We start from the raw sequence: 26,602 nt of genomic DNA, 5'->3' as shown, positions 1-26,602 counted from the left end.
AATATACAACACTGGTAAAGGCAAGTATATGGTCAGATTATAAAACTCTAATTCTGTAATTTTATGATGAGTTAATCATTTAACTATAGGATAAAGAGTAAGGGTAAGGAATTTTAAAAATAACTTTAGCTACTCTAATTTGCTAACAAATACACAAAATAAAAAGAGGTAAATTGTGACATCAAAAAAAATCAATAAGGGAGAATAAAAAGGCAGAATTATCATAGGCAATAAAACTGAAGTTGCTATTAATTAAAACACCATTATATCTATAAAATGTTTTATGTAAATGTAATGGTGACCACAAAACAAACACCTACACTATATATGCAAAAAGCAATGAGAAGGAAATCAAATCATACCACTATGGAAAATTATCAGTTCACAAAGAAAACCAGAAAGAAAGGAAGAGGGACACTACATGAAAGCCCGAACACGATAAGACAGCATGAGTAACATCTGTGCATGTGTGCTCTGTGGCTCAGTCGTGTTCAACTCTTTGGGACCCTATGGACTGTAACTCGCCAGGCTCCTCTTTCTTTGGAACTGTCCAGGCAAGACTTCTGGAGTGGGCTGCCATTTCCTACTCCAGGGGATCGTTCTGACCCAGGGATAGAACCTGTGTGTCCTGCATCTCTTGTATTGCCAGGTGGATTCTTTACCACCTGCCACCCTGCTTATCAGTAATTACTTTAAATGTAAATGGATTAAATTCTCTAATCAAAAGGCACAGAGTACTTGAATGAATTAAAAAAATCTAGGTAAATTTTAAAAAGCTGTAATAAGAAACAGAGGGAGCTTATTATATAATGATAAAGAGGTCAATGCATCAAGAGTCTATAACAATCATAAACACATATGCACCTAATGTAAGAGGATCTAAAGATATTAAGCATATACTAGCAGATCTGAAGGGAGAAACAGACAACAGAAAATAATAGTAGAATATCAAGGGACATCAATACCCACTTTCAAAAATGGATAGATCATTCAGATAGAAAATCAATAAGGAAATGCTGCACTTGAATTATATTTTATATGAAATGGACTTAACAGACATAGAATATTGCATCTAATATTTGCAGAATAAACATTATTCTCAAGTGCTCATAAAATTCTCCAGAATAGATCATATGTTAAGAAAAAAAAAAGTCTTAGCAAATTTAAGAAGATTAAAATTATACTAAGTATCTCTTGGAGCACAGTGGAATGAAACTAGAAATCAATAACAGAAAAACTAGAAAATTCACAACTATGGAAATTAACATTTCTAAACAACCCATGGATAAAGAAATCTAAAGTGAAATAAAAGGTACTTTAAAACAAAGAAAGTGGAAAGTCAACATGCCAAAACTGTCAGGATGCAGCAAAAGCAGTACTAACAAGAAAGTTCACAGTGGTAAACTTCTATATTACACCCCAGAAAAGATCTCAAATAAAAACTTAACTATACACAGGAATTAGAAAAGGAAGAATAAACTAAGCCCAATGTTAGCAACAGAAAGGAAATAATAAGGACTAAGAAAAAAGAAAGTATAGTGAAAGTGAAGTCACTCAGATGTGTCCGACTCTTTGGGCTGTAGCCTACCAGGCTTCTCTGCCTATGGGATTTTTCAGGCAAGAATACTGGAGTCAGTTGCCATTTCCTTCTCCAGGAGATTTTCCTGACCCAGGGATTGAACCCGGATCTCCCACATTGTAGGCAGACGCTTTACTGTCTGAGCCACCAGGGAAATCAGTGCCACCCCACTGTCCCTGGGTGGGCTCAAACCACCAACCTTTATGGTTAACAGCTGAATGCGCTAACTGATTGTGCTATGGAGACAGCAGTAGGAAAATGATTCAGAAGACTTAGATTAACTGATTTTAAGACTTAGTATAGTGAAAGTGAAATCGCTCAGTCATGTCTGACTCTTTGCAACCCCATGGGCTGTAGCCTCCCAGGCTTCTCTGTCCATGCAAGAATACAGGAGTGGGTTGCCATTTCCTTCTCCAGATCTTCCCAACCCAGGACTGAACCTGGGTCTCCCACATTGTAGGCAGACGCTTTACCATCTAAGCCACCAGTGAAGTCCTAAGAAAAAAGAAAAAAAAAGAGAGAAGACTCAAATAAAATCAGAGATGGAAAAGGACACATTACAAATCATATCACAGAAAAGGAAAAGATCATAAGTGACTACTTGTAAATAATCATATGCCAAGACTGGTTCCAAATAGGAAAAGGAGTACGTCAAGCCTATATATTGTCACCCTGCTTATTTAACTTATATGCAGAGTACATCATGAGAAATGCTGGGCTGGAAGAAACACAAGCTGGAATCAAGATTGCTGGGAGAAATATCAATAACGTCAGATATGCAGATGACACCACCCTGATGGCAGAAAGTGAAGAGGAGCTAAAAAGCCTCTTGATGAAAGTGAAAGAGAGGAGTGAAAAAGTTGGCTTAAAGCTCAACATTCAGAAAACAAAGATCATGGCATCTGGTCCCATCACTTCATGGGAAATAGATGGGGAAACAGTGGAAACAGTGTCAGACTTTATTTTTTTGGGCTCCAAAATCACTGCAGATGGTGACTGCAGCCGTGAAATTAAAAGACACTTACTCCTTGGAAGAAAAGTTATGACCAACCTAGATAATATTCAAAAGCAGAGACATTACTTTGCCGACTAAGGTCCGTCTAGTCAAGGCTATGGTTTTTCCTGTGGTCATGTACGGATGTGAGAGTTGGACTGTGAAGAAGGCTGAGCACCGAAGAATTGATGCTTTTGAACTGTGGTGTTGGAGAAGGCTCTTGAGAGTCCCTTGGACTACAAGGAGATCCAACCAGTCCATTCTGAAGGAGATCAGCCCTGGGATTTCTTTGGAAGGAATGATGCTAAAGCTGAAGCTCGAGTACTTTGGACACCTCATGCGAAGAGTTGACTCATTGGAAAAGACTCTGATGCTGGGAGAGATTGGGGGCAGGAAGAGAAGGGGACGACAGAGGATGAGATGGCTAGATGGCATCACAGACTCAATGGACATAAGTCTGAGTGACCTCCAGGAGATGGTAATGGACAGGGAGGCCTGGCGTGCTGTGATTCATGGGGTCACAAAGAGTCGGACATGACTGAGCTACTAATAAGTTGGTTAACCTAAAAGTAACAAATTCTTAGACACATACAACCTACCAAGTTTGAATCATAAAGATATTGAAAATATGAACAGACCAATTACTAGTCAGGAGATCACATAATCAAAAATCTCCAAACAAACAAAAAAAGCCCAGGATGAGATGGTTTCACAGGTGAATTTTATTCAACATTTAAAGAAGAACTATTGCCAATCATTCCTTTAAGAAGATTGAAATTATACCAAGTATGTCTTTATCACAATGGAATAAAACTAGAAATCAATAACAACAGAAAACCTGGAAATTTCTCAACTATGGAAATTAACATTTCTGTTAATTTAGTTTAATTAAATTAACATTATCTCTTTAGAAAAATTTAAAAGGAGTGAGATTTTCCAAACTTGTTTTACAAGAAAGACCAGCATTATTCTGACATATAAGGCATATAAGGATACTACAAGAAAACTACAGGCTGATATTCCACATGAATAGAGATGTAAAAATTCTCAACAATGTATTAGCAAACCAAATTGAACACACACTAACAGGATCATACACTGTGAACAAATGCAATTTATCCCTGAGATTCAAGGATGGTTCAACATACACAAAGTGATCAATGTGATCCCCCACACTGATGGAATGCAATACTAAAATTATATGAACATCTCAATAGAGGCAGAAAAAAACATTTGCAGAAAAAAATATATTCTTTCATTATAAACACACCAGAAATTGAATATAGAAGGAACACACCTCAACATAATAAAGTCCATATGTGACAAACCCCCAAATAGCATCATACTCAATGGTGAAAGGTTAAAAGCTTTTCCTCGAATATCAAGAACAAGACAAGGATGCCCACTGTTAACACTCCTATTCAACATATTGAAAGTCCTAGCCAGAATAATTAGGGAAGAAAACAAAATAAAAGACATCTAAATCAGTAAGGAAGAGAAGTTAAATTACCCTGTTGCAGGTGATATGATCTTATATTTAGAAAAATACCAAAGGGTCCACCAAAACTGTTAGACCTAATAAATGAATTCAGTAAAGTTTTAGTACATAAAAGTAATATACAAAGGTCAGTTGTGTTTCTAAACACTAACAATGAACCATCTGAAAAAGACCGTAAGAGAACAATGCCATTTAAAATAGCATCTAAAAACACTTGGGAAAAATTTAACCAAGGAAAATGAAATATCTGCATTCTGATGTTTATAAGACATTGATGCAAGAAATTGAAGACAAAAATAAATGGAAAGCTATCCCATGATTATGAATTGGAGGAATTGATATTTTAAAGATATCCATACTATTCAAAGCCATCTATAGATTCAGTGCAACTCATAGCAAAATTCCAATGACATTTTTTGCTAAAAAAGAAAAATAATTCTAAAATTCATATGGAGCCACAAAAGACCCCAGACACCCAAAGCATTTCTGAGAAAAGACAACAAGGGTGAAAGATCACACTTCCTGATTTTAAACTATATTTCAAAGCTATCATAATCAAAACAATATGGTACTGACATAAAAAGACATATAAACCAATAGAACAGAATCTAGAGCTCAGAAATTAATTCTCATATTTAGCTTCACTAACATTTGACAAGAGATACTCGATGGAGAAAAAATAGTTTCTTCCATAAATGGTACTGAGAAGTGTACAATCACATGCAAAAGAATGAAACTGGCCCCCTTTCTACACCACTTAAAAAATTAATTTGAAATAAATTATAGACTTAAATATATGATCTGAAAGAGTGAAACTACTAGGAGAATACAGGGGAAAAGGTCCTGGATATTGGTCTTGGCCACAATCACTTGGATATGTCACCAAATGCACAAAATAACAAAGTAAAATTAAATAAACTGAACTACATCAAACTAAAAAGCTTTTGCACAGCAAAAGAAATGATCAATAAAATGAAAATGCAACCTACAGAACAGAAGAAATTATTTGCAAAACATCAATCTGATAAGGGGTTAATAATGAAAAATATAAGAAACTCTTACAACTCAGTGGCATAAAAAAACCATCCAATAAAAAATGGACAGAGGACCTGAGCAGACATTTTTTCAAAGACGTAGGGAAAAGCACTTGTAAAGATTCTTAACATAACTAATCATCAAGGAAATGAAAATCAAAACCATAATGAGATAGCACTTCACTGTTAGAATGGCTGTATAAAAAAAGACAAGAGACTAAAAAATGTTGGTAAAGATGTGGAGAAAAGGGAATCCTTGTATACTACAGATGAAAATGTAAATTGGAAATGTAAAATGTAAATATGGAAAATAGTATGGAGGTTCCTCAAAAAATTAAAAATAAAACTACCATGTAACACAGCAATACCACTTCTGGGTATATATTCAAAGGAACTAAAATAAGGATCTTAAATATACATATTCCATGTTCATTGCCACAATATTCCCAGTAGCCAAGATATAAAAACAATATAAGCGTCTGTCTACTGGTGAATTAATGAGTTAAGAATATTCAGTTATGAATATTACTAGACCTGAGAAAGAAAGAAATCCTTCCAGTTGAGACAATATGTATGAAACTTGAGAGCATTATGTTAAGTGAAATAAGTCAGACAGAAAAATGCAAACACTGTATGATATTATTTATATGCGGAACTTTAAAATGCTGAGCTCAGAGTAGAATGGTGTTTACCATAGGGTAGGGAGTGGAGGTGGAAAATCCCATGGACTGAGGAGCCTGGTAGGCTGCAGTCCATGAGGGCGCTAAGAGTCGGACACGACTGAGCGACTTCACTTTCATGCATTGGAGAAAGAAATGGCAACCCACTCCAGTGTTCTTGCCTGGAGAATCCCAGGGACGGGGGAGCCTGGTGGGCTGCCATCTATGGGGTTGCACAGAGTCGGACATGACTGAAGCGACTTACCAGCAGCAGCAGCAGCAGCAGCAGGGAGTGGAAGAAATGAGATGTTGATTCCAGGGTACAAATTTCCAATCATACGTTAAGTAAGTCCTGAGAATTTAATGTACAGCATGGTAACTGTAGTTAACAATATTCTATACCATATTTGCAGAGAAAGAAATGGCAACCTACTCCAGATTCTTGCCTAGAAAATCCCATGGACAGAGGAGCTTCATGGGCTGCTGTCCATGGGGTTGCACAGAGTCGGACACGACTGAAGTGACTTAGCAGCAGCAGCATACCATATTTGAAAGTTGCTAAATCTTAAAATGTTCTCACCACATAGAAACATAAATACACAAAGTAATTATGTGAGTTGATGGTGGTGTTAACCAACTCCATTGTGATAAGCATTTAACTATCTGTTCTATTGAAAGTTGCTCACTCTTGTATGACTCTTTGCAACCCCACGGACTGTAGCCTGCCAGGCTCCTCTCTGGAATTCTCCAGGTAAGAATACTGGAATGGGTAGCCATTCCCTTCTCCAGGGGAATCTTCCCAACCCAGGGATCAAACCCAGGTCTCCTACATTGCAGGCGGATTCTTTACTGTCTGAGCCACCAGGGAAGCCCAAGTAAATTGGAATGAATAGCCTCTCCCTTCTCCAGGGGATCTTCCTGACCCAGGGATCCAAACAGGGTCCCTGGCATTACAGGTGCGTTCTTTAGTAGGTGAGCTACCAGGGAAGCCCCTGGTATATATTTAATGATATGTTAGGTTATACACTATATATGTTATATATTTAATAATATATAAGTGTATCAAATATATTTCTAAAATTATATAAAGTGATATATAAATTATATTTCAATAAAACTGGAAAAATAAAAAAATTCATAGAAAATAATTTGCACCCTAGAATTCTACAATCTCTCAATCTATATGTCACATATGCTAGGTTGTTTCAGTCGTACTCGACTCTCTGTGACCCAATGGACTATTGCCCACCAGGCTCCTCTGTCCATAGAATTCTCCAGGCAAGAATACTGGAAAGAGTAGCCATTACCTTCTCCAGGGGATCATCCTGATCCAGCGATCAAATTTGAGTCGCTTAAGTCTCCTGCAGTGGCAGGAGAGTTCTTTACCACTAGGAACTACCTGGGAAGCCTGTATATGTCATATATGAGAGTAGAATTAATATATATATATATTCTTTAGTCTTGCAAAAATCTTAAAAAACATACCTTGTATACAAATTGTCTCAGGAACCTACAAGAAATTTATTCAAAATCAACAACAAAAAGAACAAGAAGGAAAATGAAAGCAAGGAAGGGAGAGGGGAGGGAGACAGGGAGAGAAAGAAAGAAAGAAAAAAGGGGGGCAATAAACCATGAAAGAGGACTACACAGTATTCAGGAAATCTAGAATATAATCCATGACAAAATTAAGAGAATTCTCAGGGGATGATGAAAAGGAAGTTTTAGTCACAGAAGGCAATTAGTCTAGAATTGCAAATAGGAAAAGGAGTACGTCAAGGCTGTATATTGTCACCCTGCTTATTTAACTTATATGCAGAGTACATCATGAGAAACACTGGGCTGGAAGAAGCACAAGCTGGAATCAAGATTGCCAGGAGAAATATCAATAACCTCAGATATGCAGATGACACCACCCTTATGGCAGAAAGTGAAGAGGAACTAAAAAAGCCTCTTGATGAGAGAGAAAGAGGAGAGTGAAAAAGTTGGCTTAAAGCTCAACATTCAGAAAACAAAGATCATGGCATCTGGTCCCATCACTTCATGGGAAATAGATGGGGAAACAGTGGAAACAGTGGCAGACTTTATTTTTTTGAGCTCCAAAATCACTGCAGATGGTGACTGCAGCCATGAAATTAAAAGATGCTTACTCCTTGGAAGAAAAGTGATGACCAACCTAGATAGCATATTCAAAAGCAGAGACATTACTTTGGCGACTAAGGTCCGTCTAGTCAAGGCTATGGTTTTTCCTGTGGTCATGTATGGATGTGAGAGTTGGACTATAAAGAAAGCTGAGCACCGAAGAATTGATGCTTTTGAACTGTGGTGTTGGAGAAGACTCTCGAGAGTCCCTTGGACTGCAAGGAGATCCAACCAGTCCATCTGAAGGAGATCAGCCCTGGGTGTTCTTTCGAAGGAATGATGCTAAAGCTGAAACTCCAGTACTTTGGCCACCTCATGAGAAGAGTTGACTCATTGGAAAAGACTCTGATGCTGGGAGGGATTGGGGGCAGGAGGAGAAGGGGACGACAGAGGATGAGATGGCTGGATGGCATCACGGACTCGATGGACTTGAGTTTGAGTGAACTCCGGGAGTTGGTGATGGACAGGGAGGCCTGGCGTGCTGCGATTCATGGGGTCGCAAAGAGTCAGACACGACTGAGCGACTGAACTGAACTGAGCAAAAGGATGAAAGGTTATAAGGAGGACACCTGCATGGCGTGGCAGTGGCGGGACAGGGGGCAGAAAACGACCTGGTAATTAATGTCTTTGAATGTACTGATGTAATAACACACTGGACAGTATTATGTTGACTGATAATTTCGGGATAAAGTAGTAATAGGTCATGGAAAACTGAGAAAATGACAAAGAAAATATTTATTAACTTCAGGAAAAACAAAGAGGTCAAAAGAAAATGTAATCATCATAGCTTATATAGACTGTTAATAAACTATAAACTTTTGAATTACCAAAATTTTTGAATAATGTGTGTATCATGGGTATATAAAGCCATTATATCTTCATATCTTTATAGTAGATGGTGATATATTCAATAATATCTAAACTAATAATTGTTTTAAAGTAGTAAAGCATGTTATTTAGAAATAGGAGATGAGCATCAAGAGAATTAGCTAAAAAGATTTGACAGTGATTATACCTTTGAGAGCAGGAATTGTCACTGGGCTGTTAAATAGGACAAGCAACTGCTAATTTTTATTATAAGCCTTGAAAAATCTATTTGACCCTTAAAGCTATGTACATCTATTTGTTTAATCAAAATAAAAATAGTTTTTAAAGGAGTATATTAGTCATATAGCTTAATTTTTATTATAAGATACATTTAAAAAGTGATATAATTATCCTTTTCAGCTTCTTTTAGATGATTTCATTATCAGTATGCCCTAGCATGGTTATTCATAATCCTACATCTTCAGTTCACCCTAAATCCACTCCTAATGCATTATTTTAATACACTTTGACAAGTAGATAAAAGCAAAGATAAGTGATTTGATTAAGTCTATACACACAGCAAATGTTCTCAAGAAGCTGTTTAATTTCTTCTTTTGCATTTAGGAATTTATGGCAAAAGTTATAGGTTGGAAAATAAAATCTACCACAGAAGTATAAACATAATTCATGCAAATTATAGCAACATTCATAAAATTTATGTGCAAGGTAATCTGTTATATGGTTATTCAAATGTGGCAAAGTAAAGTCGAAAATAAAATCAGACATCTGGGTACAAAATAGATGTAATCAGGAAGCTTATAGAGGGGCATGTCAATCAGTTATCATGCCCTCGAGGAACTCTGAATTTGAAAATGCTACCTTTTCTCCAAGATTTACCCTTGGTTGAAGTGAATGCCCCAAATCAGTAATTGATAACATCCTTATTTATCTATGTGAAAAGTGTAGATTTCCCATGTAACATTTCTAAGAATGTTCTTTGCCATTTCAAAGTTGCTTTGGGAAAAATATCATTGAAAGTGTTGATGATGGTTAATTTTTTGTGCCAATGTGACTGGGCCACTGATTGCCCAGAGATTTGGTTTAAAAAAAAAAAAATCTGGACGTGTCTGTGAGTGTGTTTTCAGATGAGATTAACATTTGAGTTGGCAGACTGAGTAAAGCAGATTGCCCTCCTCAACATGGGTAGGCCCTGTCCAATCCATCGATGAACTGATTAGAACAAAAAGGCAGAGTAAGTGAGAATTCCCTTTCTGCCTGATGGTTTCGCAGCTGGAACATGGGTCTCCTCCTGCCCTCAGACTAGTACTCGGACTGGAACTTTTACCATCGGCTCGCCTGGTTCTCAGACTTTCAAATGCAGACTCTCCCTGGTCAAATGAAGATTCAGGAACTTAGCCTCTGCTACTGCGAGTCAATTTCCTATCATCTCTCTGTGTATATACTATTGGTTCTGTTTCTCTGAAGAACTCAGACTAATACAATACTTTCTGTAGGAAAATAGAAAATTCAGTTAATTTGTTATTTCTAAATACAGTGGTCCCCCCTTATCTGTGGGGGATATATTCCAGGACCCCAGGGAATGGCTGAAACTTCTGATACTATAGAGCTCTACATATACTGTTCTTTGTTATACATGTGTATGTTAGTCACTCAGTGGTGTCCAACTCTTTGTGATCACATGAACTGTAGCATGCCAGGCTCCTCTATCCATGAAATTCTCCATGCAAGAATACTGGAATACGTAGCCATTCCCTTCTCCAGGGGATCTTCCCAACCCAGGGATCGAACCCAGGTCTCCTGCATTGCAGGCGGATTCTTTATCAGCTGAGCCACCAAGGAAGCACTTTCCTATACATACATACCTATAATAAAATTTATTTATAAATTAGGCACAGCAAGAGATTAACAACAATAAAATGAAACAGAATGATTATAATATACAGTAATAAAAGCTATGCGAATGTAGTCTCTCTCTCTCTCAAAATACCTTGGTGTACAAATACAGTGCCTTTTCTGTCATAACTAAGCACTGACCCTGCACTCTGCTCATAACATTTGCAGTTTGAGGTCCAACAGAAAAACTAACATGAATTTCTTTTTCTTTCTTCACAATTCAGGGATAGAGGATTCCTTCTTATTGGAGATCTTAGCAATCTTAGCATACAATTGTTTTCTTCATTAAACTGAGAACTTTTACCATTTCACCTAAAGGAAGCACCTTAAAGCTTCTCTTTGGCACATCTGAATTTGAGCATCACTATTCTTGTCCTTTGGAGCCAGTATTAACAAAAATAAGGGCGATTTGAACACAAGCACCATGATACTGTGGCATTTGATTTGATAACTAAGATGATTATTAAGTGACTAACTGGTGGGATTCTCTGAACAAAAGGATGATTCATGTGGCAGGGGTGGGGGGCAGGAATGAAGTGGGTTGGAATGATATTTCACCATGCTACTCAGAACGGCACCCGATTTAAAACTTATGAATTTCCTTTTTTCTGAAATTTTCCATTTAATATTTTGGGATCATGGCTGGCCACTGGTAACAAACCACAGAGTAAAACTGTGGATAAAGAGGGCTATTGAATAGTTAAGTGAACTAAAGTCATAGATTACTAATTTTGTCTTTTGGCTTGAATGTAACAGGAATCAACTAATGCAAATTTAGGCCAAAAATAACTTTAAAAAGAAAGATGGGGAGGAATTTATTTTAAGGACACATAAGTATCTCAGTGATGTCCAGGGCAGAAGCCTATGAAGGGACTGGAACAGGACATGGGATACCATTGCATATTCCCAGTTCTCTTACCGTTTATTTCTTTTTCTCTCTACTGGCAAACTATTGCTGTTACTCTGTTCACATGGTGGGAACCATGCCATAATTTCATTCATTATGAAATTCATCATTCATTTCATTTTTCATTCATTTAAGAGACTAGCCCTTGCAAACATGAAACTCTTGATACTAACTCTAGATCCCTGAGGGAGAAATTTGGTCATATTTGAGGCAGGTACTCCCTTTGGTCCAAGCATCTATAATCAGGAGCATGGAGTCATGTTGCACAAACATGGCTGCCACTCTTTGCACTTGTGCCTATGTGGATGCAGACTGGGGACTGTAAGAGTGCCCAGATAAAACAAGGTAATTCTAACCTTACTTTTTCTCTCAGTAATTATGTTAAGACCTTCTATGTGTCCAGCATGGGGATGCAGTTCTGAAGACAGATGTATTTCTTGCTCTCACAAACTATCTAGCTAGGTGTATTACAATAGGGAGGGGGCTGGTGAGGATTTAATGTATATGTAATTAAACTGCCAATATAATACAAAGCAACAAGTGATAGTCAAAAAAGGTTATGGAACTAACTGAGAAGAGCTATCTCACTCAGATTTGGGAGGTCAGGGAGGTTTTCCTGTGGAAAATGGTATCTATACTAAGACTGCAAAGGTGTAGAGAGATTAGCCTAGTTAAATAGATAAAGATACAATATAATGAAATGACCAAGACTCTATTGTCTATGTAGATATATAGGTAATACTGATAGAACCACAAATAAAATAATAATAATAATATTGGAATGTTGATGGGTGTCTTGGTTTGGATTTCTAAAAAACTCAGATCCTGAGACAAGATAAGACAGAATTAGTTCTCTAAAACATATTCTTCCACGGAGGATGGCCAAAAGCAATATTAAATTTGCATTCTTCCAGGGTCCATAGGGATTTCCCAGGCAAGAATAATGTAATGGGTTGCCATTTCCTTCTTCAGGAACCTTCCTGACACAGGGATTGAACCCTCATCTCCTGCTTGGCAGGCATATTCTTTATCTCTGAGACATGGAGCCTGGCGAGCTACAGTTCATGGGGTCACAAACAAGTTGGATGTGACTTAGAAACTAAAGAACAACAACAACAGCATTCTTCCAGGAGAGCAATCCCAGCAGAATAACAGCACCCTTTCCTCAGTGGTTTTAGGATAAAGTTCCAGGCAGGGCTGACTCCTATAGAAACATTTGAATCATTGAGCCAATCACTACAGATAAGCAAATGAAATATTCTGACTGGTCAGGGATTGGGGGACTGGGGAAGGTTACACTTGCATTACATGACCAAAGAGAAGGTGTGGAGGAGTGGTCCTTCAAAAGATGTCACAGCACTATTACCAGAAGAAGAAGGAATGGATACTAGGGAGGCAAAGTCAGCAGATGTTTACTAAAATTGAGGCGTTACTATTTCAACATTTATTTTGTAATTGGAGTTGTGCTATGCCGACTTAGCAACAAATACATTTTTTTGTAATAGAGTTCATCTTATGATTTTCCTCTATCAGAATAGTAATTTGGACATAAAGGATGATTGCAAAGAATAAAAACTTAAATCATTCAAATTTTTGTTTTCAGTGCATCATAAAATTTTACACATGAAGAGAACAGCCATTCTTAACCCATATGGGTTCAGAGATCTTTTTTGCAGATTTTTTTTTTGAAAATTCCATGAATTCATTAATTATATAGACCTGCCCTTTAGTAAATTTTTATACATATATACTTCTATCAAGCGCATTGACCGTCTACACGAAGACCAAGTTAAACCTCAGATCTAGATTGACTGAATGTTTTCAAAGCTCTTGGCTCCTTTGCGAGTAAACAGGCAGTCCTTTTCATAGTTATAACATAGGAATGCCATTTAGATGAATTTGTTGATTTTTATTTTTAAACTGCTGAAATTATAAAGATACACAAACACTAAACACTATTTTCATACTGCATTCTTGTTCAATTCAGTGTCACAATCTTAAATCAAGGCAGATAAACTGTATTCAATTTCTGGTGAGGATACAAGGGCAAAAAATTAAGTCTTTCTGAAGCTTTTGAATATTGTTTATTCCCATAATAAAGGAGGCAGCTTGCTGCCAAATAAGATGTGGCCTGGGAGGTTGCTTTATCAATTTGTTGATCCCTCAGAGGAAAAAAACACATTTTAAAAACAAATGCAAGAGTGAGACAGACATGAATGCAATCCATTTACCCGGACAGCACCTTTCGGTACTATGCCAAATAAAGAATTTTTGTATAGAAATTTACTTCTTCTACATTGCCTTCCCTAAATAATATGATGTTCAAGAATAAAGTATATCTATATCTACAGGAAATACAGTAGAGTTTCCCTACCTTTCTATAAACAATATTATAAAAAACCACAAATTTGTGAAAACTTGTAAGTTTGCCAGATGAAATACAGGATGCCCAGTTAAATATGACTTTCAGATAAGCAATGATCATTTTTTAGGATAAGTATGTACCAAACATTGCAAGGAACATACTTACCCTAAAAAAATTTATTGTTGCTTATTTGAAGTTAAAATTTAACTGGGCATCCTGTATTTTAATTTGCTAAATCTGGAAACTCTATAAACTTACAAATAACATTCTTTTATTCACTTGTGAATAAACATTTGGTTTGCATATTAAAGTATTTTTGGTATTGGCAACTCACATTATTGTCAGGTGTATATTTTCTAGCTAAAATGATGATTTAAGAAAATAAAATTATGTTCTTGTTGAAGGTGTAATAGATACTTAAAGCTTTTTTTGTTCTATAAACAGTTTCCACTCCAACCCTTTTTGCTCCTGAAAAATTTTATGAAGAAAGCTAGACTGAAGTAGATGTTTCTTTATTTCAGATGGGTTTCAGATCAATTCTTTTAACATTTGAGGAAATGTTATTAAAAGTTCCATATTTTCTGCTTTTAAAGTAACTTACCTATGTGATTTAAAATGATTTGTCTTTGAAAAAAGAAACTTTTCAAAATGAACCGTTATGCAGAGATGAAATCAGCGAGTCTAGAAAATGAATAATTCATTTTTAAGTAAATGAGAAATTATTTTGTGCTGTTACTTATACATTTTCACATTTATAGTTAAATAGTAATTTGCAATACACAGGGTATTAGTTGTGAATTGTGGTTTTCAATATCGCAGACACATTTGTTGCTGTGGTTTTGCAATATCATTCTCTGATGCTTTTCTCAATTGTGGTTTTCATAATCATTGTTTGATAGTCATGTAGCTGTGGTTTGGAGCTGCTATATCCATTTGGACAGAGATAATTGCTTATAGGTTTTGCTGTCATTTTATTTTACAACCTTAGTGAATTAAATGAGAAAAAGAAAAATTAAACTTTAAATATCATTAACATTCTCATTAAAATGATGAGGAAACACAAAATGTAATAGTATTCCTTAGTTTAATTCATTCATGTTGACTATACAAATATATCTATTTATAAATTTAGATGAGCTATCTTTATTTCTAATACTGTAATCAGGTTATCTTATCAATCTTGCCTTGAATTCTCTGACTTTTGCTCCTTTCAGCTTTTAAAGTGAGTATTTAGTTGAGATTTATTTGTTTCTCTTTTGCTTTGCATATTTAACCATTTCAAATGCCAAAGGAAACACTAACTGTTATGGTATCTTATTCCAATGGGCATTCCTTTTGGGCGATATAAAAAAATTCAGCCAGTTTTGTAAAAAGATCTTTAGAAGCCATAATATATAATAGTTCAGTTCTATGTATACCAATTTAATTGTAATGAATTGGAAATTAAGGAGGCAAAAATCTGTATTTCTGTCTGCTTATTCATTCCACAACACCAACACAAATAACCCTGCTTTTCATGGTACTTACGGCTTTAATTTGTTGGTTCTTCAAGGGAGGGACTTTGTCACTTAGTGCATTTCCACTGCTAAGAACCATGTATTCTTACAACCTCTATGGTAATAGTACTAATGGTAATATAATAAAATTCACAATTGGTCTTCAGCTCTGTATTAAGATTCTCTCAGCCATACCTTTCACAGGGCAACTCTTTACACCTTCCAGAAGATGTCCTGATGGGGTTATAAATGACACTGATTACAGTGCCTCCTGCACACTGAGCAGCCTGCATTACGCTCAATCAGCCCAGGCTCTCTGCTGACCTCCAGACCCTTTTAGCGTGTGGAGTTTGGCGGGGCTCACCGGGATGTTAGTCAACCAAACAAAGGGGGGCACGATTTCAGATCAGAATGGATGATCTCACAACCCGGGGGGGGGGGGGAAGTCGGCAGTATCTGGTGGATACATGTTAACTGCAGTGGAGTTTATTAGTAAATACTGATTACATAAAGCAGCCAGTTCCACTGTCTCTTAGATAGAGGCTCCTTCAAGTCAACCTGGGAGAATATATTTAAAACTCAGTGTACATGAAACTATGAGAAACTAAAGCTAGCCTCATGCAGCTTAACTTGGCCAAAATAATAGCTATGCAAATCAGTTCAAAATGTGTTCTTTTGGCTTGCACTTTCCGACATACTACACACACAATAATTGAATAATAATGAAACAAAACTTTAAAAGCTAAAGAACCATGAAATAGTTATTGGGTCTTACCTGCTTGGGAAATTATGGCAAGATCAAATCTTTTATTAGTCGCTGGCTGCTTCCCTGTGGCAGAAGAACTAAAAGAATGAAATATTATGGGGCTAGGGTGGGACTTCAGAACTTCCACAGACTTCCTCGAAAAGTTAGTATTCTGATTAGAGACGGTTCATTTCCCAGAAGGGTTAATCACCTAGTTAATGGTCCTCCTTTCTGATGTGAGAAAAAATATCTGCCTGTCTCCAAATTCGGAATTTTTGCAACCTAAAAATGAAAACTCGAGGTGAGAAAGAGCACTTTTAGGACGCTGTTCAGCATCTCATCCTTGCGGGCCAAGTGAGGGGGTGGTGGGGGGGATGGTCCGTGTCCGCAGCGGTCTCCGGGGAACCTTGAGAGCCATGAACCGGTCTCCGGAGAGCCTGGGCAGATGAGAGGGACTTAACCGGCCCCAAGACACACAGTTGGCATTTGTGATCAGCTGGCTCTCGAAGAGGATTCTGCCAGTGGCCTAAGCCTTCCTGCCAAAAGGGCTGGAAGGGCGGGGTGGGGGCTAGGGGAGGGGCGGCATTAACTGGAAGCACAAAGTTTATGGAGAGACTGAGATTTCTTTGTGCCCCGCTGGACAGACGAGGCGTGAGAGAGGGGAGTTGAGGGGGGAATGAGAGTGGGGGGCTCCATCCGAGAGGGGGCTATTGAAAGAAGTTGCCAGGAAGAGGAGGCGGGGGTGGTCTGGGCAAAAGCGCCGAGCTGCCGCGGTGACAACTGCAGAAGGTGGCCCCTCTCCAAGCCCTCCCCACGCCGCTTTCTATCCGCCCCCCAACCCCCCGCCGCGCTCCCCTTGCACCCCACGCGACCAGGCCAGGGCCCTAGTTTGCATCCGGACTGGCTTTGGATGCAGCCAATCCTCCGTCCGCTGATGGAATAGTCCCCCCTCCCCACAGCCGCGGCGCGCCCCTCCTTCCCTCCCGCGCCTCGCCACCTCCCGCGGCAGAGCGAGAGCTGCGCGGCCCGGAACGGCGGCGTCTGTGCCCCGCGAGCCGCCGAGAGCGGGGAGAGCGAGCGCGCCTCCTCGCGCGCCTTCCGCCCCCTCGCTTCCCCTCTCCCCTCCGCTCGCACTCCCTTCCCGCCCCCCCTTCCCCCTTTTCTCTCTCCCGGTTCCTCCGTTAGAAAATTCCCCTTCTCCCCCACCCCCGCCCCAGCGCTCTCCCACTCTCCCCCTCCCCTCTCTCCTGTCACACTCTCTTTGCCCCCTCTCCTCTCCTCTCCTCTCCCTCCTCTCCTTTCCTCCTCTCCTCTCTCTCTCTCTCTCTCTTTCTCTCTCTCCCCCTCGTCATTTGCCTGCTCATCTCCAAACGTGGATCCGCGGCTCCCGGAGGAGCCCAGCGCCCGGAATCCCGCGTGCCCGGAGCACCTGGAGTTCGGCCGGCGGCGGCCCGAGCCCGGCCGGCGGCGGCGGCGGCGGCGGGAGCCGAGGGAGCGGCAGCCCCTACCGCGGGCACCGCGGGAGCCCCGGGGGCAGCGGCCGCCGCCGAAATGTCCCGGCGAAAGCAGAGCAAACCCCGGCAGATCAAACGTAAGTTTGCACGCGGGGCCGAGAGTTAGTGGGATTATTTCTGGGGCGGGGGGCGCGCGCGGGGCGGGAAAAGGAGGGGAGGGAGACTCGGGGAAATCCGCTCCCGCTGCCCGGGATTTGTCAAACTTCGAGCAGCTGGAGGGACAGCTAGTCGTGCACAGACAGACAGACGGACAGCCCGACCGCCGGGCGAGAAAGAGGCTGCGAGGAACAGCCCGCTCCTGGCCCGGCTCAGCCTTCGCCCTCGGGGTCCTTTTTAATTCTGACCCCCTGCGCGCACTTAGCGCAGCGTTTTCGCCTGGAGCCTGGCTGGGTAGCTCCAGCTCACTCAGGAGGTTGTTATCAGTGTGGTTGTGGTCATTGTTGTTGCGTTGGACGGGCTGCTACTCTTGGGGACCACTTTTTTTTTTTTAGTAACCAGAGTGAGAACTTAGTTCTCCGAAACAACTGTTGGAGACCTCGGGGCGAGGGAGGCCACGTCCCCAGGCGGTGGAAAATCAGTGTCTGGGTCCCGATCCGGGGCGGTGCCAGAGCCACGCCACAGCCGAAGCGAAACAAAAAGTAGGTGTAAAAGTTCGCGCCTCGGCCGCTGGCAGCCGTGCGCCTCCGCCCTGCGGGCGCGGGGCTGGCGCGGGCGGATCTGGCCGGGGGCGCCGGACCCGTCCCGCTCGCGGCACCGGGACGCTTTACGCGGTGGGCGTGCGGGTTACCTCGGGCCTCGCGGGCGCGCCGGGTCCTCGCGGGGAGGGGCCGCCGGCTGCTTCCCAGCGCGGAAGCCGGGAGTTCAAGGCAGCCTGGGCGCCTCATTTGAGCCTGACCTGAAGCCCCCGAGCCCCCGGGGGCCTGGGTGGTGCTGAGTCCCCAGCGGGGCGAGAGGCACCTGCCCGAAGAGCACACACCCGCAGAGCTCAACTCGGTCAACTTTTCGCGTCTTGGGGATTAGCCTTCCCATAATGTTTTGTCGCCCGGCGACATGTCTTCAACGCTTTGGCCGAAAAGGAGAAACAGCCTTATTTTATTTTATTTTTTTGCCAGCCATGCGGTGTGTCCATTTCTTCGTGTTATTTGAAGTCTTGCAACTAATGTAAAACTGATTATCATGTACTTTTAGGTAAAGGCTTTCATGACACTGCCTCCCCTTGATTATTAATCACACGCACCCCCTCGCGTTAGAAATTTCATTTAATGTAGTTTTAAAATAAATCCTATAAAGCAACTTAATCCAGTGTAAAATGGGGTCCAGGTTGTAAGCAGTTTGCTACATAAGTATTTAGATCCTTGCCTCTCAAAGCAGACTCGCTAGCTTTTCCTTAGTGGATTTCTTCTCTTGGATTGCTTCAACTTGGGTTAAAGCAAGGTCTGGACTTAACTTTGGACTCAAAGCAGTTTTAATTGAGTAGAGAGAGACACTGTTCTTGAAGACTTTCCCTTTTTTCAAAGTGATTATTCATGGTTTCAACTAATTGCTTTTTACCTTTTAGAACTGGTAAAATCGATCTGGTCCCTGTGTATAAATGTTGCATTTTGTAGTACAAAACTGCTTATTATAAGATATGATTATAGGCATTATTAAAGGCAAAATGCTTTTTAGTTCATGGCTGTCGTCTAAGTTGTTAATAAATAATTAATATTAATTGATTGTATAGCACAAAGACCATCTGATTCTACTTGGGAATACTTTGTTATCTTCTCAATTAGCTACATTAAATTTTTTTTTTCTATCCTTCTATGTCCACCTCATATAATTGAAGATTAAAGCGCTGGAACTAATTGCTGATGCTACACTTGTGTTATAGGTCATAAAACATTTTAGTGCCTTATTTGAATGCTGTGATTTATTAACTATCGAAAATACTTAAAAGTTTTCTCATTTGAAAGTGAACAAGTATTATATTTATATTTATTCCCAGTGATCCTTGCCTGCTGATACATGCATTCATATGCATTATTAATATACATGCAGTTTAGACTTTTATTGTATTCAGTTTAGGGTCACTGTGATTATCTATGCAAACGTGGACACCCTTCTTGCACTGTTAAGGAAAATGAGAAATTAGAGGTCTTTGGATTGTTATATATAGAGCAGTACTATCTAATAGCTATTTTTTGGGGGGAGTGGAGTGGGGCGGGAATACTTAAATGTAGTTTGACCAACTGTAAAGTCACTTTGGTTATAACCTATTGATATCTGTCTCCTTTTGCCTGTTCAGGTAGGAAGCAGTTTTGCAGATGGAGAAGTTTGTCTGATACTCAGAGTCATTACCATGATAGGTCTCTCCAATTTTAGTAGTGTATAAGAAGAAAAACATTTAAAAAAAAATTACAAACAACAGTGTTTGTTTTGATATTCTGGATCAAACAGAAGTTTAGAAAATACCAGAAAGAAATGGTTTTTGAAACAGTGGCGTTTCATGGAACTAATGAAACTGCATTTTAAACTTGGAAACATCCAGAATTTGAAAATAAAGCTTTGGCACTGCTGATAAAACATACCCAATTTAGAGCAACTATGACAAGCAAAAAGTCAGCTTATACCAGAAACTGTGAAGACAGTCAATTTAAAGGACAAAAAGGTTGTTGGGCACAGTTTTTTTTTTTTTTTTTTCCTTTTACTGCGTACAGTTCCCTGCTATCTAAAATTGTGATTTATGCAGTATTTTAATATTTTGCTTATTCTTTCCCCTTGGGTGCTCTCCGGGCAGCGATAAAAAGGCAACGCTGAAAGAGCACCATTAATTTGCTATGATGACTGGCCAGATAAGAGGAGATAATGGGAAAGATAAGCGGAGAAGATATACCATCAGAAACCCGATTATTACCATTAAAATTCCAGCCCAGCAATCTGCAGAAGCCTGATAATTCCTTCTCCGTTTCCACCACTTTGGATGATAAGGCAAAAAATAGTCACTCAGTGCTCCTTGATTAGACTGCCTGGATTTCCTGATAATACAGTGATAAATTATGTATTTTGCCCCCATGTTTTGTCCCAAAATTCAGATTTTTTTTTTCCTATTCCAAGACTATATTTTCTGCCCTCCCCTCAGAAGCTTTCTCTTCTAAGCTATTATTGTAATCCTGGTTTGATAAAAAGCCTTGATAGGATGGGAGGTGTTTGGTGTGGGAGCCCTATCATGCTATCAGCCCATCTCCCCGCACAGCTGCTCGCTGTTGTTGTTTTTAGCCTTATCACCTCCTGCCAATATGCCAATAAATTGCCCAGATTGTTCTCCATTCTGGGGCTGCACTGCAAAATTTATGACAGAAATGATGATTTTTTTTCCTTTTACCAACGCATCTCTTTATGATTAGTAACTGTGTTATATGTGCAGTTTTACTGTCATTTTCTTCTTCAAGCTGTTGTCTCTAGTAATGTGTTTATTGCCCTATATGTCCCCAACTTCAGTCTCACTGAGTGTATTGGCTATGGGTTCAGGAAAGATATACATACATATATATATATATACACACACATATATATATGCATTTTTTACAAATGCCAGCTAGTAGTTAATATTGACTTTGAAAGAGAGAAAACTCAAATACTTTGTTTTTATCCAACATTAAGAAAAGGCACTCTTCTTGATACCATTCAAGAATAGTTTTCCTAAAACTTTTAGATTGCTTGATGCTTTCAAACATGTTGAACAGGAATGTTCAGTCTGGATCATGTGCCAAATACTTTGTGGTGAAGGAAAAAGAAAGGGAGGATGAAGAGAGAGAATATTTTTTGTTAAGTGAAGTAGATATTGGGAATGAATATACACCTTGAAAGTAAAATGTTCCCTGTAAAGAATAACCTTGTTAGCAGTTCTGTAGAAGGACTTTTGCAGAACTTGGAAACCTTTCATATTGAATACATTGCCTTTTTGTTATTTGAGATGATCTAATAATTTCAGGCCGTATGAATCCCTTACTTGCACAGTGTCTCGAATGTTTTATGCTGTTTTTTAAAAAGTAGATAATATTAAATGCTTTATTTATAAAATGATTATTATTTTAAATGAGAGTATTGCATATTAAATTTATTTAATATTTGTAAATGTGAAAACTTCTAATGGATCATCTTTAGAACCTTAAAATTATGTTATACAAAGAGGTGGTTGTGGTTATTTTTCATTGTTCTAGTGTAGGATTCTTTTCTTTAGTGTTTCATGTATTAATATTAAATCCATAATTTTGGGGTTAGTTCACTACTCTATCATCATTAATATTATTATTTTTAAAAAGGGCTTTGGGTATGCTGTGCACATTTGAAATATAGTGATCACTCATATCCAGGATGTTTTGTTTTTTTATCTGCAAAATATTAAGACAGATTTTTTTGCTTTGAAACATATTATTCACTTCTTTGGATTTAAAAAATAATTAAATATAACATTAAAAGATAAGCCTTTCTTTTTGGTTTATGTTGTATCTCATGTTAGAGATTTTATTTTCTACATTTTTAAACTGAGTTACATTTCAGAAAATCTATTTTTACACTAGCCATGAACTAAAGCAAAATACATTGTGTATACTAGCTGTTTTGTTAATAAAATAGAAAGATTGGTACCCAATGTAATATTAAAAAATTAATTTCTTTATTAATTTGAAATATATCAATACATAGAATTTTTCTCAAAAAAACCTAAGAATATTTAGTAGATGTTTTAGAAATAAAGTTAAGAAATGGCTAATAGGTGAATCCTAGTTTTTAAGAGTTAAAGAGAATATAAGAAAGTTCACTTCTAAAGACCATTGATCATGAAGTCAGGTTTGTTTTTTTTAAGTTCAGTGCAGTCACAATGCAAATATAAATGTAGTAGCCTTTCATATCCCTAGTTGCTATAAAAGAGTGTAGGGTTAAAAGTTTGTGATATGACTTGGAATTAAAAGAGCCACTCTTGTGTTTTCCACTTCTGGTAGCTTTCTAAAGTGGTTCATTTATAAAATTATGCGGGAAGAAAAATTACGAGTTTTAATATTATATGTCTCAGTATTTTAAGTGGACAAAGAAGTTTGGACGCGTCTGTAAATTATAACCAGAAACGTTAAGAATAATGTGATTGTATATCAGTTCAATTATAAGGAGTGTAAAGCATCTCTCTAAATTTCATATAAGAAATCAGCGTTCACTTTAGACATTCCAAGGTACCAATAAGTCTTTGCAAATTAAAATATTTCCTGAACCATTTAAATGTAGACATAGAAAATATGATGTGACTTGTCTTATTTTATTTAAGTTGGTGCTATTAAGTTGTGCAAGACAGTAGTGCAGTTAAACGATTAGCTTCTGATATTTACATTCTGCTAATTTAAAATTTATTTTATATTTAAGGGTTAATGTGAAGATTTACACGTCACTTTTAATTTTGAGAGTAAATTAAGATATTGATTGATTATGTTAGTTGTCTAGCTCATATGTATATATGTTTTGCCTGTATGGTAGTGTAAATTAACTCTGTGTCACAGTTAAGGTAGCAGAGTTCTGTCCGTGTGCTCTTCAAGGCCTCCCTCATCCCTATTATTTCTACTGTTTGAGGACTATTCAAAGACTAAATTAGCTCTTCCTTCACATGGTAAAAACAAAGAAATCAAACTAATTAGTCCATTTTGCCTCTAGTTTTTATCACTGGAAAAAGTTTTGAGAGAACAAGATTGAAGCTAATGTTTGCTAAAATGACAGATTTGGGACTAGATGTATGGATTTCTAATATGGATATTTTTGTTCTTCCCCATAAACAAGGTAAATCAAGAATGGACTTATATTGGTATTTTAAATCACAACCCCTTTTCAATGTGTAACTTGGTTAAAAGGTATTAAATAAATAATCTTACTTATTCTACATTCTGTGATTAAGTTTTACGTTCCAAAAAGGTGCCTTCTCAATTTCCTTCAAAAGAATGTATATTCAAGTTTTAGATGAAGTGATACTGTTTAGAGCAGTTTTTTTGGTGTTTGGCTAAATTGTGTGAAAAATCTAAAATTACGTGTCTCTGGGAATAAAAAAGTTTTTTTAAGAATTCTTTCTTCAGAGCAATCTTTGTTTGCTAAAAACTGTGAGTGAATATGTTAGCTTTGGAGCTCTCATTCTCCAAGTCATATTCCCTTGGAGTTCTTGTTTCTTTCCCAATTCTGAAGGATTAGTAGGACATTTCAGAAGAACACTGCAGGAATTTTTGAAACCCTGTCTAATTCAGTGCCTGGCGCTGTGTAAAATGATCAGTTCATTCCCTGACCAAATGAATAGCAACAAAAGTCCCCTACTTCAGTCACCAGAGAAGGTGTTTCCACCATAGATAAAGGGGTAAGTATGTATCATTCAATAAGGTTACATTTTTAAAGGCTGAAATGCAATTAAGTTAATAAGCTGAGACATGGTAATATTTGGCATTCTAGAAAGTACTATCTCTTTAAAGGTATTAGCATAAAGATAGCACATTTGTTTATTATGCTTCCAAATCAGCTCCTAGTATCTCTGCCACAGGTAACAATTGACTTTTCAGGCTTCAAGTTAATAGCCTTGTCTCTTGCTTGTAGGGATCAATATTAGTATTAATTAATCACCATTATCGGCACTAGGATCTGGTTCTATTTGTTGTTACATCAGCAAAATATCAATATAGAAAGTGGACTCTCTGATCGTCATGGCAACTTCATCTCTTGGGTCAAAGAAAGTTTATCTTATCTGTGCATAGAGAGTGGCAAACTGTTTAGGGATCTAGTTTGAACTCTAAGAACATTGATTTAGTTTTTGTTTGCGAATAGAGGCTGAATTCCAATCACAAGGGATAGGTAAGATTTAAATATTAATGCCGAAAGGCTTGTCTGAGAGGGTGTCATACCATTACAGTCAGACTGTTTTTGAGATGACAAAAAGGTGGAGAAGAATTGTCTAGCCAGGATTATTTAAAGCCTTAGTAATTTGTGCTTTTGACAAATACTTCTAAAAATGAATATATGATAGTTACTGGGTAGAACTGATTTTGGTCAAGATTTTAGGTGTTAAAATAAGCTCTTATTTTTTTCTCTTTCATCCCTCTCTCCGGGTCTATTATAATATAGCCACTATTTTTTAAAAAGTGCTTTTGAGGACCGGTTTTGCCTCATGATGGGTACAAGATAAGCAGCCCCATGTCTCATCCAGAGAGTTTTGCTCTGAAAGGTCTAAGAAAGAAGTGTTATAGGACTGTTTTTGTGTTAACAAATATTTGTTACGAATAAAGGAAATCCTAATGTAGTAAGCTCAAAGGATAGATGTCTCTGAAGGATGTTTGCAGAGATAATAAAAGAACCTAAGTTGCCAAACCAGGAAATAAAAGAGATGCTTTTTTTTTTTTTTTGATATTTCTAAGATATAGTGATTGCTTAAAATGAACATTTTTTTTTTTTCTAGATTGGATCCTTGGAAATTCATTGTTTAAAAAAATTATGCTAAATATTAAAAATTGGATTTGGAAATGGTATCTGAAATGCTCTACTTTATTCTTGAGGTTGTGGGCACTAAATAAACTTAAATATGTGTGTTTATGGGGAAGCTGTATACGTATCTTATGATTTTGGAGATTTTAAAAATGAATGTAAAATGCCTGATGGTTATAACCAATGTCATATAATTGCTTATTCATTCCAGGCATTGTCCATGTAATAGCTGGAAAGTCAACTCTTTATATAGTCTGCAAGGCAGTGCTATTTATTATTTAATATTCTGGTAATATCCCCATGAGTGTAAAAAAAAGGAATATGTTTATAAGAGGCTCTAGTATAGTATTTAGTATTAAATAGGCCTTCAGTTAATCTGGGCATCTGCCACTGGCTACTGCCCCTTTGAATTGCTAGAAGTTGTTGAATGGCCTTAGTCTGATGTGTTTTTTTTTTTTTAAATGATTTGACTTTTAATGATATTAGATGTATCCTAATCAGCTACCACAAATGTATATAAAATATAGCTTTTATGTAGGCTACCACACATGTACAGAGTTTTAATAGTCTACATAAAGCTGCTGTGCCTAGTTTCTGTACAACCTACTAAAAAAGGTATTTGAAAAGTTTGTTTAAACTTTAAAATGAATCTAAAATTATCTCCAAATAGTCAGGCATTTATTGAAGATATATTTACTGTTATTTTTTAATTGATTCCCTTCTTAGAAAGAGAAATCCTTTTGAAGATATGAATTTGTAAAACTTTGTGGATATCTGTTGTTGAGACAGTTTATGAGAATTTTCAATAAGTTGACATCTATATAGTATTGTATCTGTAAGATATCTTGTGAGTTGCTTGACATAGGTCTTTCAGCCATAGTTTCTGAAATTATTTATTTCAAAATTTGGAGAAGTCTTTAAACTTGAGTTGAGTAAATAATCAATTATAAAACTTAGAGACAAATATTTGACCTTTACTACCTATTAATCTGGAACTTTTAATTTTATTATTAGTTGCTTCTTTGTAATATAAATAATGGTGTGCTCTTTAAGATAAAAGAGTTGCTTTACTGTGGCATATTCTCATATTATTGTAAGCCTGCAATAAACTGGAAGTTAGAAAATGAAAAATAGTGAATAAATAAATATTTAATTTCAGTTGAGGACCAGATTCCTCTGAATGTGTGTCAAAAAATAACTAAAAATTGTATATTACTAAGTGGCTTTAAAGAATAAAAAATAAAAATACACTCGATACTGTCCATTTCTCTCTTGCTTACTACATTTAAATTACCTAATTTAGAATACAAGTTTTAAAGATTATCAGATAATTCAATTAAAAGTTCTGATTATTTTTAATTCAATGATAAAAATTTGTGTTATAACTTAATTTTAGCATATTTGGTATCAAGAACTTTTTAAATGGATTTAAAACAATTTCTTATAGTAATGTAAAAAGAGAGAAAATCACA

General features: G+C 37.7%; 1 protein-coding gene and 1 long non-coding RNA gene across 3 annotated transcripts in view; one reads left to right on the top strand and one right to left on the bottom strand.

Annotated features, from left to right (window-relative positions):
• LOC120878952 overlaps positions 1 to 16,963 on the bottom strand; it is a 68,698-nt gene extending 51,735 nt beyond the window's left edge. The window contains exons 1-4 of one of the 2 annotated variants that reach the window (XR_005724674.1): positions 16,349 to 16,963; positions 16,168 to 16,235; positions 14,498 to 14,577; positions 2,037 to 2,074 (exon numbers count right to left, since the gene is read on the bottom strand). This is a non-coding gene — a long non-coding RNA (uncharacterized LOC120878952). Of the gene's footprint in view, positions 1 to 2,036; positions 2,075 to 14,497; positions 14,578 to 16,167; positions 16,236 to 16,348 lie in introns of those variants that run through there. The other variant, XR_005724675.1, reaches the window with a different exon arrangement.
• A 700-nt stretch (positions 16,964 to 17,663) lies between these two features.
• The window catches only part of ZFPM2 (zinc finger protein, FOG family member 2), a 523,384-nt gene continuing 514,445 nt past the window's right edge, over positions 17,664 to 26,602 (top strand). The window contains exon 1 of the mRNA XM_040261893.1: positions 17,664 to 17,728. Within this exon, the coding sequence (XP_040117827.1) occupies positions 17,689 to 17,728 (40 nt within the window). The 5' untranslated portion in view covers positions 17,664 to 17,688. The remainder of the gene's footprint in view (positions 17,729 to 26,602) is intronic.

This window comes from Oryx dammah, unplaced genomic scaffold (genome assembly GCF_014754425.2).
Source record: "Oryx dammah isolate SB20612 unplaced genomic scaffold, SCBI_Odam_1.1 HiC_scaffold_19, whole genome shotgun sequence".
NCBI lineage: Eukaryota > Metazoa > Chordata > Mammalia > Artiodactyla > Bovidae > Oryx > Oryx dammah.
This window is presented reverse-complemented; position numbering and strand designations above follow the sequence as displayed.